The following is a 16068-nucleotide window of genomic DNA, read 5'->3' on the forward strand; positions in this document are numbered from 1 at the left end:
AATGTGCAAAAGACCATTGCATTTCTATACACCAACAATAAACAAACAGAAACCCAAATAAAAATCACAATCCCATTCACATTAGCCACACACACCAAAAAACCATACAAATGCCTTGGCATCTTCCTAACCAGAGATGTGAAATACCTTTACAATGAAAACTACAAAACACTGCTCAAAGAAATCAAGTTGACACAAACAAATGGAAAAATATTCCATGCTCATGGATTGGAAGAATCAACATTGTTAAGATGTTCACCCTACCCAAGGCAATCTACAGATTTAATGCAATACCCATTAAATTACCAGCAGCATTCTTCTCAGACCTGGAAACGACAATACAGGAATTCATATGGAAACATAAATGACCACAAATCATCAAAACAATCCTCAGCAAAAAAAAAAAAAAACCAGAGTGGGAGGTAACACAGTCCCAGACTTTAAACTCTATTATAACACTACAGTAATCAAAACAGCCTGGTATTGATCTGTATGCCTGGTACAGGAACAGAACAGGCATATAGAACAACGGAACAGGACAGAGATTCCAGAAGCAAAACCTTAATTTCTCAACCAACTCATGTTCAACAAAGCCTCTACCATCAATGACTGGAGAAAGGAGAGCCTATTCAGTAAATGGTGCTGAGAAAATTAGTTGACCATATACAGAAGATTAAAATAAGATCCCTACCTATCACCATACACAAAAGTCAAATCTAAATGGATAAAGACCTAAATGCAAAATCTCAAACTATAAGGACCTTAGAAAGTGCAGGAGACACCCTTATGGAAATTGGAACTGTCGACTAATTCCTGATCAAAACACCAAGTCCCCATGCCATATGAGATAAGATAGACAAGTGGACCTCAGCAAACTGGCAAGCTTCTGCAAAGCCAAAGAAACCATCAAGAGAGCAGGGAGACAGTCCAAAACTGGGAAAAAATATTTGCCAACTGTATGTCTGACAAAGGCCTAACATCTAGGATCTACAAGGAACTCAAATGTGCCAAAAAGAAAAAAACAAGCAGCCCCATTACAAAGTGGGAAAAAGATATGAATAGACATTTCTGAAGAGAAGACATACAAGTAGCCAACAGATACATGAAAAAATGCTCAGCCTCACTAGTCATCAAAGAAATGCAAATTAAAACGACACTGAGATACCACCTAACTCCAGTCAGGATGGCCATTATCAATAACTCAAAAAACAACAGATGCTGGAGAGGATGTGGAGAAAAGGGAACACTTCTAAACTGTTGGTGGGAGTGTAAACTAGTACAGCCTCTGTGGAAAACAGTGTGGCGATTCCTAAAAGTTCTAAAAATTGACTTTCCGTATGACCCCGCAATCCCCCTGCTGGGAATATACCCAGAAGAACTCAAATCACTCTATAAAAAAAGATACCTGCACACAAATGTTTATCGCAGCATTGTTCACAGTAGCAAGAACATGGAACCAACCATGTTGCCCATCAAAGGAGGACTGGATTAAAAAAATGTGGTACATATACACAATGGACTATTACACAGCAATAAAAAACAAAATCATGAACTTCATAGCAACCCGAATGGACTTAGAGTTTATAATACTGAGTGATCTTTCACAGAAACAAAGAACTGAGTATCACATGTTCTCACTCATAAGTGGACCTTGAACAATTATCATAATACTATAAGAAAAAATTGGCAGTAGCAGGAAACTGCCGGGGTTGGGGGAACGGGATTGGCAGTAGTGGAAATCTGCCTGGGGAAGGGGGACACACCTCATCAACACGGGTACCAGCATAATGAACATTTTTATAACTAACCCTGAATTGTACCCCACATCTTTAAAAAACTAAAAAGGAAAATAAATTTAAAAATAAAATAAATTTTTTAAAAAGGCCCTGCCTCCAAGTAGTCACATTCTGAGGTCCCTGGTCTTAGCTTAACATGAATTTCAGGGGGACATAACTCAGCCCATAACAGCCACGATCCTTGTAAAAATTCTTGATCTCTGGAAGAATGTACACCTCTGCCCTCCCATGCCTAAAAGGACATCTGCAAAAGGTTAATACTATTTGTGCCAGTCTAAAAATTGGGGGAGAGATTATTGCTTTCCCCAGAAGGTATCTGCCTCATACAAATGTCTCACCTCCGTACATAGGACCACTCGCTCTCCAGTTACTTTTCCTGCTACTGCCCTACAGGTTTTTACCATGATCTTCTGCTCTCCATCTCTAACCACCACGACCATCCTTGGTTACACACAGAGGACACTAATCTTTACATATACTTTACTAGCTTACCAATTGTTATGCTCTAACAATATAACTGACCAAGAAATGCATCAATATATTATTATTATTTAAATGTATACATATAGTTTTCAATTGCATTAAAATTATGTTTTGTGTATATGTGTGTGTAAATATCAATCTATCTTTGTAATCATGTTTATATGATGGATCAGGACAAGTGATCAAAAGGGCCTTTTCACTGTACCCTGTAAGATCTTCTACCAAGATGATGAATTTCAGAGAGCTCGGGGTCTGCTTGAGCTTCCTGAAAAGATAGGTTTTAGGAAGGAAACTTGAACAAGACTCTCAGATGCTGAGTTCCTCTTTAATAACACTGAAGCAATCCATGGACAGGTTTTGATGAGGGGGAAGGAAGACAGGGACAGGGAGATATACACCTAGACAGGAAGGCAAGGGACCAAATCAAAGCACCCTTGGACAGTCGCAGGAGGGGCCCAGAGCTAGTGCTGGGAGGGATGAGGTAAAGTGATCAGAAGATCATGATTGCTGAAAAAGCAGGATGGGGCTGGAGGCAAGGTTGGTCCTGTCAGCAAGTTCATCCTCAGTGATGCCCTGATCTTGCTGCATAGCCTAGAAAACCCTGGCCCTGGAGGGGCTCAGTGTTCCATTTCTGCAGGAGCTGGCTAGACAGAGTAGTGCATGTGGGTGAGAGGAGGGGCAGTCTGGGTCATGGCAGCAGAAGGTTGGCAGACAGGCTGCAACACTGGGTACAGGTGTCTGACTACTTAATGGCCCTGAAGGTGAGGAGAGGGAAGGTGGTGGGCATCAATATGAAGCTGTAGACCATCTTTATATCCTCTTGGGTTAATGTCTCCACCTGGAAGTTTTTCAGCACCTAGGACAGAAGCAGGATTTCCATCTAGTCTAGACAGCAGCCCAGGGACCAGGGCTGCCTCTGCCCACCCTCTTAGGTGCAACAATTATACTGAAGGGGGAGGAGCAGCCTGTGGGCCCAAGTAGGGACATCAAGTCAACCACGACATTTTCACCAAGCTCAAACCGAACCCTGCCCTCACTCGTACACATCCCTGCCCTGTCCCACCAAGCCCACCCATGATCTTCCACCACCCAGGACCTAGCCCAAGCATGGCCCCAACAAGGCCCCACTCATGAAATTCAGGCCCCGCCCCCTCCCTGGCAGTGTAGCTCACGTGGTGCAGCAGCATCAGTATCTCCCCCTCTGCCAGGCGCCGCCCCAGGCACTGGCGCACACCAAAGCCAAAGGACAGGTGGTGGAAGTTCCTGCTGGTGCCCCTCATGTCTAGCCAGCGCTGGGGGTTATAGCTCTCTGGTCTTGGGAACAAGGCAGGGTTGCGTCCGAATGAGTAGAGGAACAACTGGACCAATGTCTGCAGAAGGTGTGGAGGGGTGGTCAGCTGCACCCCCAGGGAAGAGGGTAGGGAAGCACTGCTGGAGAGACTGTGAGGCTCACTCACCCCTGCTGGGATGTGGTAGTTCTGCAACACCAAGTCTGAGTTCACCAGTCGTTCCACAGTGGCACCCACCGGGTAGAGCCTGGGAAGGGGGCACCAATAACTTCTCAGCAGTGACAGGACCCTTTTGTGCCCTCTGCAGCCTTCATGCCCAATACTCCCCAGATATCACAGACCCCAATGGGAAGCCCAGATCGTGAGGAAGTGTGTCCTCGCACCTGCTGAGCTCAGCCAAACCTCCCTCTATCCTGATCACCCCAAGCCAAGGAGGACTGCCCCACGTTGGTCCCCAAGATATTGAAGAGGATCCAAGAAGAAGAAGAGACCCCTCTCCTTTAGAGAGGAGGAGGAGGTATCTAAGGAATGGATTCCTAGGCAAGGTATAGGCCCCATTTTTTGTCTGCCCCCACCAACCCCAGTGTATGCTGCTCTAAAGCAGAGTGGCCAGGACAACTGGCGAGGGGTCAGCCAGCACCTACCTCAGGGTCTCCTTGAGGGCCGCCTGCAGCAGGGGCAGCTCCTTGGTTGCCCTCTGGGGATGTTCGATGATACTGTCCTCAGCTACCAGGCTCTCCTGGCGTAGGGCCTGCTGCACATCAGGGTTCCGAGCCAGCTCAAAGAGTGCCATCATCAAGGGGAAGGCCGTCTGCAGAAGCCAAGGGTGCAGGGTCAGATCTTGGCACAAGGAGGGCCTCTGCCCCCAGGGCACCCTCCCAGAAGACTCCCCGCCACAGGACAGGGAAATGTATGCTGTGAGCAGGACAGTGTCCAGGGACCCTGGGCCTCAAATCCTAATGCCCAGTGAACACATTTCCCTGGGTTCTCCAGAGAACAGCAAACCCCACCCCAACCAAGGCCCAGTTCTTCTCCAGACTCCTCAGGGTCAGGTTCTCACAGCCTCCTCTAGGGCCCACGAGGGGCTGGCTCTCAGCTCTATCAGGGGAGTTCTGAAGGCCCAAGTTCAGAGGGGTAATCTCCCCTAGGCATCCACAGCCCTCATCCCAGGCCATGCTGTCCTAACCTGAATTGGCCTTCTGTGGGCCCTCCCTGCTGCGGCCAAGCTTCAGTCCCTGCTCTGTCCTGAGGCACTGCAGGGATCCTCAGGGAGTAGGAGCAAACACTGACTCCCCGTACTGCCTTCCTCTAGCCTTGGCATAAGGGCTTGGAGCCAGTGCAGCTCCTGTCTTGATTGAAGCCCTGTCTTCTCTCGGCCTCGCTGCCTCCGCCTCCCTGGTGCCTTCCGCCAGCCTTGCTGCCCTCCCTGACTCTGGGCCATTGCATACCATGAGCTGCTGCCCTCTCTGCCTCCCCTTTTGTGATCTCTCTAACCTATACTTTGTTTTCTTATTTTCTGCTGAAAGTCTCCCTGCTCCAGGAAGCCTTCTGAGTCATACCTGTGAATGCCCATGACCTCTCCCAGACCCTCTCTCCCTGGCTGCATGCATCTCTGCCTCTGCTAAGTGAGTTTCTCCATTACTGCTCGATGCCTCTCTCTGAATCCAGGTCCCTGGCCCAGAGCAGACCCTTGGGAGATGAAAGTTGATCTGCAGACTGGAAGCTTCAGTTGTACTAGATTACATAGGTCAGGCCTGCCTCGCCTAGCTGTGTCACCATCTGCTCTGTGCTCCAGTTCTGTGCTGCTCTCTTCTCCTCACCCCACCCCTCCCTGGTCTCTGGTAGAATCCCAAGCCAACCTGACACAATGGGAAGGCACCCTGTCAGCCCTTCAGCCACCTTCCCACCCCTCCTTCTCATCCCATGCCCAGGACAACTGAATGGGGGCTGAACTGTGGCATGTCCCCAGTCCTTGTTCGCCCTTCTTTGTGCCTGGACTGAGGTTTCCCACATGAGTAGCTGCACTCTCTGTCTCCTTGGAGGGTAGCTCTCATGTTCCCTGCCTGCAAGTGTTTTTATCACTTCATAATCTGAGGAAAGAGGCTGAGGGCAGCAGGAATGGGGGAGGCATAGCTCGGGAGTGGAGCATGTGGGCAATATGTGACATAAGAGGACACTGCCTAAGAGTCAGGGTGAACATCACACTCTCGGTGGGCCGGTTACTGGCCTGACCGTGTCCACACTCCCGGCTGTAAGTTCAATACAGTTGGCCCTGATGGCATCTATTGACAAGTCTGTATGCAACAAGAGCTCTGCTACAATGCCGCTGTAGTGTTGAGGGCAGTTGAAAGCCAATTTCTGATAGATTTTCTGGATGCAATTGTCAGCTGTAGAAAGAAAAAGGAACAGTGCTGAAGCCTTGGTGCTTGGGAGCATCTCTTCTTTGTCTTCCTCCTACTCATCCTGCCACCAACACCCATGTCTCTCCACTCCCGTCCCAATATCTCCAGATTAATCCAGCCAGCCCCAGCCTCCCTCTCAACCACCTGTTAGGACACTGAGGACACCATCACTCTTTCATGGTGTCTCAGGTCTCCCATGGGCTGTGGAGAATGAGAAACGGTGATCAGTGAGTCCCAGTCCTATAGAATTGCCGAGTCCCTAGGCCTTACCATACTGGGAGATGCTATCCCAGGCCTCAAAATGCTCCTTCCACACCTTTGGGCTGGTCCAGCAGGACAGGTTCCTGGGCATGAACATGAGCTGCGCAGTGGATTTGAACATGGACTCCAGGGCATGGAAGAAGTTTAGGCTGGCTGAGCTGGTGTGATGGCCAAAGAGACCCAGCCGCTCTCCGAAAAAAGCTAAATTGCTGGCTGCAGGGAGGATGGATTGCTGAGCCTAAGGCTGTCCCAGGCCTCCCAGTTGCCTCCCCACCATGTTCCCGGTCACTCCAGGGTCACTGAGGCAGGACCATCCCACTTGACCCCACACCTTCTATGGTATACTGGAAGATGCTGGGCTGGATGTCCAGGGTCAGGCTCCCCTGGGAATTCTGCAGCATCTTGTTCCTCAGGACCTGAACAAAGTCCCTTGCCACCATATCCACCAAGGGGAGGTACTTCTGGACGGCCTTTGGTGACAGCACATCTGGGTTCAGCTGCAATCGGTTGAGGCGCCACTCAGGCCCATTCCTACAGAGCAGGGAGCAGGTCTTGAGAGGTGGCTGCATAAAATGTGGCTGCAAACCTGTATCCTGTCCTCTTTTTTCCCAAGGCATGGGTGGGGCAGGGAGCTGAGAGAGCCAGAGAGGCAGACTGCCTGCATCTCTGCTCTAGCTGCAGCATTTCTTCTCAGAGTGGCCTCCAGGTGCTGGGCCTTAGGCCACCAACATCTAAAATGGGGATGAGACGGTTCCTTCTGCCAGAAAGTCCTGCGGTGGTAACTGAGGTGATTCCTGGGAACTTGTGGGCCAGTGTTGGTAGCACATCACCCCTCTGGGCCTTCGCTAGGTGGGGAGGTCCTTCTCCAAGGGAGGAGGGTGCCCCTCCTGTCAAGTTTGCCTACCTCACCCACACCATGCCCCAGAGAGGAGAGTCCCCTGTCAGCCTTCCATCTTCCCACCCTTCCTTCTGAGCATGCTGCCGCTGGAGCCAGTAGCATCTGCCTGTCTCTGTGAAGTGTCTGCCTCTTCTGTAGGGTAGGAACAAAACTGTGTCTCTCATAATAGCCTCGAACTGAGCCCAGATCTCATGGGAGCTCCATGAATGTCCTTCAGCGAACGGTGGGCAGGAATTTCCCTCTCTTAGTGTCATTTGTGCAAAAGTGCCTTTTTTTGGTATGGCTAGCTGCTTATGGATGATGACAATGACCACAGCACATGTGCATGCACATGTGTGTTCCCATGTAAGATCTTAAAACATATGTGTGCACATAGACCATACACACCTGTGCACAGACATAACAACCAAGCACGCACAAACAAATGCACACACAGAGACACCTGTGCACACACACCTCACATCCCTGTATGCACACACATCACACATCCCTGTAGGCACGCACATGCAAACAGGCATGGACACACATGAACTTACAACACATGTAAGAATGCAAGTACAATGGACTTCACAGCAACTTGGATGAATTAAGAGTCTATAATACTCGTGATCTATCACAGAAACAAAGAACTGAGTACTACATGTTTTTGCTCATAAGCGGATCTTGAACATTTAATATAATACTATAAGAAATGGATTGGGAGTAGCAGGAAACTGCCAGGGGAGGGAGGACAGAGCACATAACATCAATAAGGGTATTTGATCTCAAACCAGGTAAAGTGGGGACCAAAGTGAGAACGAAAGTGTACCTGTTCAATGACCACTTATCTACCTAATCCTGAATTGTACCCCACATCTTTAAAATAAATTAATTAATAAAAAATAAAAATAAAAAAGAATGCAAGTACAGAGAAGCACAGACTTGTGCACACATGCAAGATATATACGCAGTCATAATAACACAAACACAAACACAGCCTTCCTTCAAATACACACACCCACTCGGGAGGACCTGACCCCATTCAGGGGTGCCCATTTTCCTAAACCCTGCTTTACCCAAGAGAATTCACTTCCCAGCAAGCATTGGGACAGCTATTATCAGTCTATGTCTCACTCAGCCCTTCTGCCTGTCCTAATGGCAAAACTCTCTACAGTTGATCCACTCTGAGCGCCACCTTCTCCCTGCCGGCCTGACTAGGTGTGTCATCCTTTCCATGGGTCACAAAACTCCTCAGCACTCCAGCTCCACTTTGTAGTTCGCTTCTGAGAACAATGGAGCCAGCAGTCACCTGCTCCCTATCTGCCTCATCCCCAGGACTTGTCCTCAGCACCAAAGTTTGCCATACCTCTAGGAGCCAAGGGCACCCTGAGTGAGGTTGCAACCCTTGTGAACATCAGGCTGTGGTACAGGTGGCTGTGATCTGGGCTAGTGAGCCCCCTCTCAGGGCTTCAGTTTCCTGACCTGTGAGAAAGAGAGCCTCCAACCTGCACCAACAAGAGAGCAGCTGCCAAAACCTCGGGGGAGTGGATGTTCGCTACGTGGAAGAGCCCATTGTTCCCCTCATCATCTGCAAAGATGCCCATGCACATTTCCCTACAGCTGCTCTGTTCCCCCACAAAGGGTAGACACAACACCCATGAGATGGCCCTTTGGGGGCTCAGTGCTCACCCTAACTCCACCCAACTTGCAGGCTCATCACAGGTGTGCTCTTGGGTCTTGTCTGTCTGGCCTGCTCTCTGTGTCCAGGCTGCCCATTCCTCCTCCCTCTTCATCCCAATTAGCCCCTCACAGCAAGAACACGCCGCATTTGTGCCCTCGATGCTGTCTGTAGGCCAACCAGGGCTCCAGGCTTGTCCGGTGGGGGTACAGGCTGTCCACCTGCTGCAGCCTCTCCACGTCCTCCGGCAGCATCACACACACCCTTTGTGTTCCTCCCACGTTGTACCTGTGAGGCAAGCCACAAGCCCTGCTGGATGGGGGCATGTCCTCCCCTGGGTCCCACTCTGCAAACCCAACCCAGTTTGTCTCCTATTCTGCCTCTCCCTTCTCCTGGACTACTGACCTCACTGCAGGAAGTCCTTCCTGCCATCAACCTGGAGCCTCTCCAACTTCAGTGCCTCTGAGCCCTGTACTCTCTGCAGCAAACTGTGTGTTGCTCTCTCCTCATGAAGTGCCCTCATCTCCACTGGCAAACACTGGCAACCCACAACACTCACTCCCCATCTTCCTAAGGACAAACAGCACAGAGGACCGGCTGGGAAATGGCAGTGCTGTGTGCCTGGCAAGGGCTTCAGCAATCAGCAGGGCCAGAAGATTCTGTGTGTTCTCAGTTGGAGCAGGAAGGCCTTTACCTGAAAATGGGTCCGAGCTCCTGGAAGGTCTGATGCATCTCCAGGTGAAGGTTCTTGTAGCCCTGTTCCCTCCAGATCTGCAGCATCTTCAGCCACTTGTTTCCTGGACTCTGAGGTATGGCCTCAAAGGGCAGCACTGCCTTGGGGACTGGAGCTGCTCTGGTGCCCAGTAATCGTGGTCCTCGCAGGGACCTCCAGGGCCACACATCTGCCTTAGCCCTCAACGCCATTCCGTTGTTCCATCTACTCCTGTTCATCCCAAATCCTTTATCTCACTCGGGGACCTGCACTGGAAGAGGGATCACGTCATGGAAGAAATTGTCCCTGGACCTGCCTGAAAAACCCAGAGCAGAGGTCAGGGTTGGAACCCTCCAGCAGGAAATAGAAGAAGGAAACACTCTGGTTCCTAATCCCCCATCTCTGCAAGACAGATGGTATTAGGGTGCTGAGAGAACAAGTGGATCCTTGATTGGGGTGCTTGGGGGAAAAGTTTGGGGGGAAGAGACCTCTCCTCCTCCTCCAGGGATAAGAGGATCAAAACAAATGGGACTTTTATCTTATCAAAAGATGAGAGGGGGCCTTGGATTCTTTTAATAGAGTTTATTTTTGTACTGCAGGCTTAGTTCACTGGACAACTGATCCAAAAGTACAGAAAGGTTCACTTGTTACAAGTGATGAACCTAAATTGACATCATTGTCACCCAAAGTCCTTAGTTTATATAGGGTTTCTCTTGGTGTTGCACATTCTGTGGGTTTTGTCAAATGTATGTGAAATATACTCATCATGACATACAGTATCATACAGAATAGTACCACTGCCTTTAAAAAAAATAAAAATAAAAATAAAAATAAAAAAAACCCGTTCATCCCTCCTCTCCCAACCTCTGGCAACTACATATCTTTTTACTGTCTCCTTGGTTTTGCCTTTTTGAGAATGTCATATAGTTAAAATATAGTTTGTAACCTTAGATTGGCTTTTTTCACTTAGTAATATGCATTTAATGCTTCTTCATGTCTTTCAATGGCTTCTTCATGTCTTTCAATGGCTTGATTGGGTCCTTCTTTTTAGCAGCGAATAGCATCTTATTTTTTGGATAGTTTATCCACTCTCTTACTGAAGGTAATCTTGGTTTCTTACGAGTTTGGACAAGTATGGATAAAACTGCTATAAACTTGTGTGCAGGTTTTGGTGTGGATATTAGTTTTCAATTCATGTACATAGATACCAAGAAGCACACCTGCTAGATTGTAGGTAAGAAAATATTTAGTTTTGTTTTCCAGAATGTCTGTCCCATTTTGCATTCCCACCAGCAGTCCCTATTGCTCTACATCTTAAGTGGCATTTGGTGTTGTCAGCATTTTGGATTTTTTTTTTTTCTGTTCAAATAGGTTTGTAACTATATGTCATTGCTGTTTTAATTTGTAATTTTCTAATCACATATGATGTGGAAAATTTTTCATATGCTTATTTGTCATCTGTATATCATCTTTAATGAGATGTCTTTTCATATCTTTTGCCCATTTCTTATTTGGGTGTCCATTTTCCTATTGTTCAGTTTTAATAATTGGATATTTTAGCTAAAAGTCTTTTATCAGATATGTCTTTTCTGTACCTTTCTCCCAGTCTGTGGCTTCTCTGCTTGGTCTCTTGACAGCATCTTTTGCAGAACAAAAGTTTTTAATTTTTATGAAGTCCAGCTTATCAATTATTTCTTTCATGGTTTATGCCATTGGTGTTTTATTTTAAAGTCATCATCATACCCAAGGTTATCTAGGTTTTTCCTATGTCATCTTCTGGGAGTTTATAGCTTTGCATTTTATATTTAGGTCTACAATCCAGTTTCAGTTAATTTTTTGTGAAGGATATAAGATCTGTTTTTTGATTCTCTCTCTCTCTCTCTCTCTCTCTCTCTCTCTCTCTCTCTCTCTCCCTCTCTCTCCCCCTCTTTGCATGAGCATGTATTGTTTTTCCAGGCCATATGTTGAAAAGACCATCTTTTTTCTACTGAACTATATCTTCTCCTTTGTCAAAGATCAGTTGGCTGTATTTGTGTGGGTACATTTGAAAGCTTTCTATTCTGTGCTATTGATCTATTAGACTATATTTCACCAATACCACACTGTCTTTTTTACCATAGATTTATAGAAAGTCATGAAGTTGGGTAGTGTCAGTTCCCTGACTTTGTTCTTCTGTTTCAAAATTGTGTTGGATATTTTAGGTCTTTTTTTCTCTCCTCATAAACTTTAGAATTAGTTTGTTGATATTCACAATAATTTCCTAAAATTTTGACTGAGACTGTTTGGAATGTATGTACCAAGTTGGGGAAAACTGACATCTTGACAATATTGAGTCTTCCTATCCATGAGCCTGGAATATCTCTCCATTTACTTAGTTCTTTGATTTATTTAATCAGAGTTATGTAGTTTTCCTCACATAGATCTAGTCCACATTTTGTTAGATTTATACCTAAGCATTTCATTTTTGTGGGTATTAAGTAATTGTACTATGTTTTTAATTTCAAATGTCACTTTGTTGTTGATATATAGAAAAATGATTAGCTTTTGTATATTAACCTTGTATTTGTCTGACAACCTTGCTATAATCACTGATTAATTTCAGGAGGATTATTTATGCTGATCCTTTTGGATTTTTTACATAGACAATTATGTCTCCAGTGAGCAAAGTTTAATTTTTTCCTCCCAATCTATAAACCTTTCATTTCCTTTTCTTATTGCATTAGCTAGTATTTCCAGCATGATATTGAAAAGGAGTGGTACAAACAGCCTTCCATGCTTTGCTTCTGATCTTAGCAGGGAAGCTTCTAGCTTCTCATCATTATGTACAATATTAGCTGTAGGGTTTTTGTAGGTGTTCTTTATCAAATTAAAGAAGTTCTCCCTGTGTTTCTAGTTTACTGAGAGGTTTTATCATGAATGGGTGCTGGATTTTGTCAAATACTTTTGCTGCATCTATTGAGATGATCATGTGCTTTTTTTTCTTTAGCCCGTTAAAGTGGTGGATTACATTAATTGATTTCAAATGTTGAACTAGTCTTGCATACCTGGGACAAACCCAGCTTGGTTGTGGTGTATAATTCTTTTTATACATTGTTGGATTTTGATTTGTGAATACTTTTTTGAGGATTTTTGCATCAGTGTTCATGAAGGATATTGTTCTGTAGTTTTTTTCTTGTAATATCTTAGTCTGAGTTTGGTTGTGGAGTAGTTTGTCTTCATACAACAAGTTAGAAAGTATTCCCTCTGCTTCTATCTTCTGGAATAGATTGTAGGAGAATTGGTATACATTCCTTCTTAGATGTTTGATAGACCTTGCCTATGGACCTAGCTGGACCTGGTACTTATCTCTTTGGAAAGTTATTCATTATTGATTCGATATCTTAATAGATATAGGTCTAATCAGATTGACTATTTTTTCTTGTGTGGGTTTGGCAGATTGTGTCTTTCAAGCAATTGGTCGATTTCATCCAGGCTATCAAATTTGTGGGCTTATAGTTGTTCATAATACTCCTTTATTATCCTTTTTAGCATCTATGGAATCAGTAGTAATATCTCCACTTTCATTTCTGACATTAGTAAGTTGTGTGTTCTCTCTTTTCTCTTAGCCTGGCTAGAGGTTTATTAATTTTACTGATCCTCTCAAAAAAAAAGCTTTTTTTTTTTTTTTTTGAGTTGGAGTCTCACTCTGTCGCCCAGACCAGAGTGCAGTGGCCACTTCCGGCCACCGCAGCCTCAACCTGCTGGGCTCTGGCGTTTCTTCCGCCTCAGTCTTCCAAGCAGCTGGAATTACAGGCATGCGCTACCACGCCTGGCTGATTTTTTTATTTATTGTAGAGATGAGGTCTCACTGCCCAGGCGGGTCTCAAACCCATGGGCTCAGGCAATCCACTCACCTCAGCCTCCCAAAGGCGCAGGATTACAGGCTGAGCCACCGAGCCCAGCTTAAAAAACCGGCTTTTTAAAAACAAATTCTCTATTAATTTCTTGTTTTAATTTTATTGACTTCTCTAATTTTTATTATTTCTTTTCTTCTGCCTCCTTTGAGTATAATTTGTTCTTTTTTTCCTAAGGTAGAATCTGTAGTGCAAGTTTAGATTATTGATTTTAGATTTTTCTTCTTTTCTAATATGTGCATTTAATGCTGTAAATTTCCCCCAGAACACTGTTTTTTCTGTATCACAAATTTTGATAAGTTCTACTTTAATTTTGATTTCATTAAAAAATTTTTTTAACTTTCTCTTGAGATTTCTTCTTTGATTCATGTGTTATTTAAAAGTTTGGTCTTAGCCGGGTTCGGTGGCCCAGCCTATAATCCCGCGCCTTTGGGAGGCTGAGGTGAGTGGATTGCCTGAGCCCGCGGGTTCAAGACCCGCCTGGGCAGCGAGACTTCATCTCTACAGTAAATCAAAAAATCAGCCGGGCATGGTAGCACATGCCTGTAATTCCAGCTACTTGGAAGGCTGAGGCGGAAGGATTGCCGGAGCCCAGCAGGTTGAGGCTGCGGTGGCCGGGAGCAGCCGCTGCACTCCAGTCTGGGCGACAGAGTGAGACTCCAACTCAAAAAAAAATAAAAAAAAAACAAGTTTGATCTTTATCTCCAAGTATTTTTTAATTTATTTTTTAGCTATCTTTCTGTTGTTAATTCCTGGTTTAATTCCACTGTGGTTTGAGAGCATATATTATGTTATTGATATTCTTTTAAATTTGGTAAGGTATGTTTTATGACCCAGAATGAGATTAATATTCTTGAGAATGATGTATATTCTGCTGATTTTGGATAAAGTAATCTATCGATGTTCATTATATCCAGTTGATTGATGGTGTTGTTGAGTTCAACTATGTCCTTACAGATGTACTGTCTGCTAGATATGTCCATTTATGATAGAGAGGATGTTGGAGTCTACAACTATAATCTAGGAGTCATCTGTTTCTCCTTACAGTTCTATCAGTTTTTGCCTCATGTACTTTGAGGCATACTCATTAAAGATTGTTATGTCTTTTAGGAGAACTGATTTTTTTTATCATTATGCAATGTTTCTCTTTAGCCTTGACAATTTTTCTTGCTCTGAAGACACCTGTCTAAAATTAATATAGCTACTCCAGCTTTCTTTCTATTTTTGTTAGCATGGTATATCATTCTCCATTCCTTTACTTTTAATCTATGTATGTCCTTGTATTTAAAGTAGGTTTCTTCAGTAGTTTCTCTTGTCCTTGCCAGCTCTGGCAAGTCTCCCTTTCTTCTCTTCTTTCTCTAATAAACACTGTTTTAAAATAAAAATAGGCTGGACTCGGTGACTCAGCCTGTAAGCTCAACACTTTGGGAGGCCAAGGCGAGTGGATTGCCTGAGCCTGAGGGTTTGAGACCCACCTGAGCAACTTGGCGAGACCTTGTCTCTACAATAAATCAAAAACTAGCCGGCTGTGGTAGCGCACACCTGTAGTTCTGGCTACTTGGAAGGCTGAGGCGGAAGGATCGCCTGCACCCAGCAGGTCAAGACTGCGGTGACCGTGAGCATGCCACTGCACTTCAGTCTGGGCGATGGAGTGCGACTCCAACTCAAAAAAAAAAACAACTTAATAAATAAGTAAATAAACTGAGTTTCTTCTAGACAAAGCATGTGGCTCCTCTTTTCTGATTCACTAAGTCTGTCTTTTAATTAGTGTATTTAGACCATTGATGTTTAAAGTGATTATCGATAGAGTTGCATTAATTACTGTTTTCTATTCACTATGTTCTTTGTTCTCATTTTTGTTTTCCCTCTTTTTCTGCTTTCTGTGATTTTAAGTATTTTCTCTTTTTTCTTAACATAACAGTTATACTTTTTATTGTCTGCTTTTTTTTAGTGTTTTGCCTAGAGTTTGCAATATACCTTTACAGCTAATCTAAGACCACTTTCAAATAACATTATATGACTTCAGAGGTAGTGCAAGTACATTATAATAAAAAAAATTCTTAATTTTGCCCACTCATCCTTTCTATCATTGCTATAATTCGTCTCACTTATACATAGGCTATGATCATCAAATATATTGCTGCTTTTGTGATTTTGAACAAACTGTTAGATCAATAAAGATTAAGAAAAATGAAAAGTTTTATTTTTCCTTCACTCACTTCTTTTATGATGCTCTTTCTTTCTTTGTGTAGTTCAGAGATTCTGAACTATATTATTTTCCTTCTCTCTGAAGAACTTAAAAAAAAATTTCTGGCAATGCAGATTTATTGAAAACACATTCCATCCATTTTTGTTTTATGAGAAAGTAGTAATTTCTCCTTCACTTTTAGAGGATAATTTCACAAGATGCAGAGTTCTAGGTTGGTGGGGTTTTTCTTTCTGCACTTTAATTGTATCACTCCATGCTCTTCTTGTTTACATGATTTCTCAGGGGAAGTTAGATGTAATTCTTACCTTTGATCCTGTATAGACAAGGTTTTTTTTCTTCTGGATTTTTTTCTGGGGCTTTTTGTTCGTTTGTTTGTTCGTTCATTTTTGTTTTAATTTCTCTGGTTTCTTTTTCTTCGTGTTTCATTTTCTGAAGTTTGAATATAATATGCTCCGGTACAGGTTTGTT

General features: G+C 44.4%; 1 protein-coding gene across 1 annotated transcript; it reads right to left on the reverse strand.

Moving 5' to 3' along the window:
* Nucleotides 1–3021: 3021 nt before the first annotated feature.
* LOC103276450 (cytochrome P450 11B2, mitochondrial) lies at nt 3022–9710 on the reverse strand. The gene is made up of 9 exons (XM_008073854.1): nt 9481–9710; nt 8919–9074; nt 6563–6762; nt 6241–6444; nt 5801–5955; nt 4213–4379; nt 3737–3815; nt 3452–3649; nt 3022–3135 (listed from the first exon to the last, which is right to left on the reverse strand). The coding sequence occupies exons 1-9, from the start codon at nt 9708–9710 to the stop codon at nt 3022–3024; spliced, it is 1503 nt and encodes a 500-aa protein (XP_008072045.1).
* Between the last annotated feature and the right edge of the window lie 6358 nt (nt 9711–16068).

This window comes from Carlito syrichta, unplaced genomic scaffold (assembly GCF_000164805.1).
Source record: "Carlito syrichta isolate Samal-C Ts95f unplaced genomic scaffold, Tarsius_syrichta-2.0.1 Scaffold316204, whole genome shotgun sequence".
Lineage (NCBI taxonomy): Eukaryota > Metazoa > Chordata > Mammalia > Primates > Tarsiidae > Carlito > Carlito syrichta.

Bases quoted from the DNA above. Each gene is read 5' to 3' on its own strand.
- LOC103276450 (XM_008073854.1), bottom strand. From the start codon at position 9,710: ATGGCGTTGAGGGCTAAGGCAGATGTGTGGCCCTGGAGGTCCCTGCGA. The intron at 4,380-5,800 runs GTCAGGCCAGTA...TGGCTTCTGCAG, and splicing joins CAGCCGGGAGTGTGGACACG to ACGGCCTTCCCCTTGATGAT. The intron at 3,650-3,736 runs GTGAGTGAGCCT...CACCTTCTGCAG, and splicing joins ACTACCACATCCCAGCAGGG to ACATTGGTCCAGTTGTTCCT.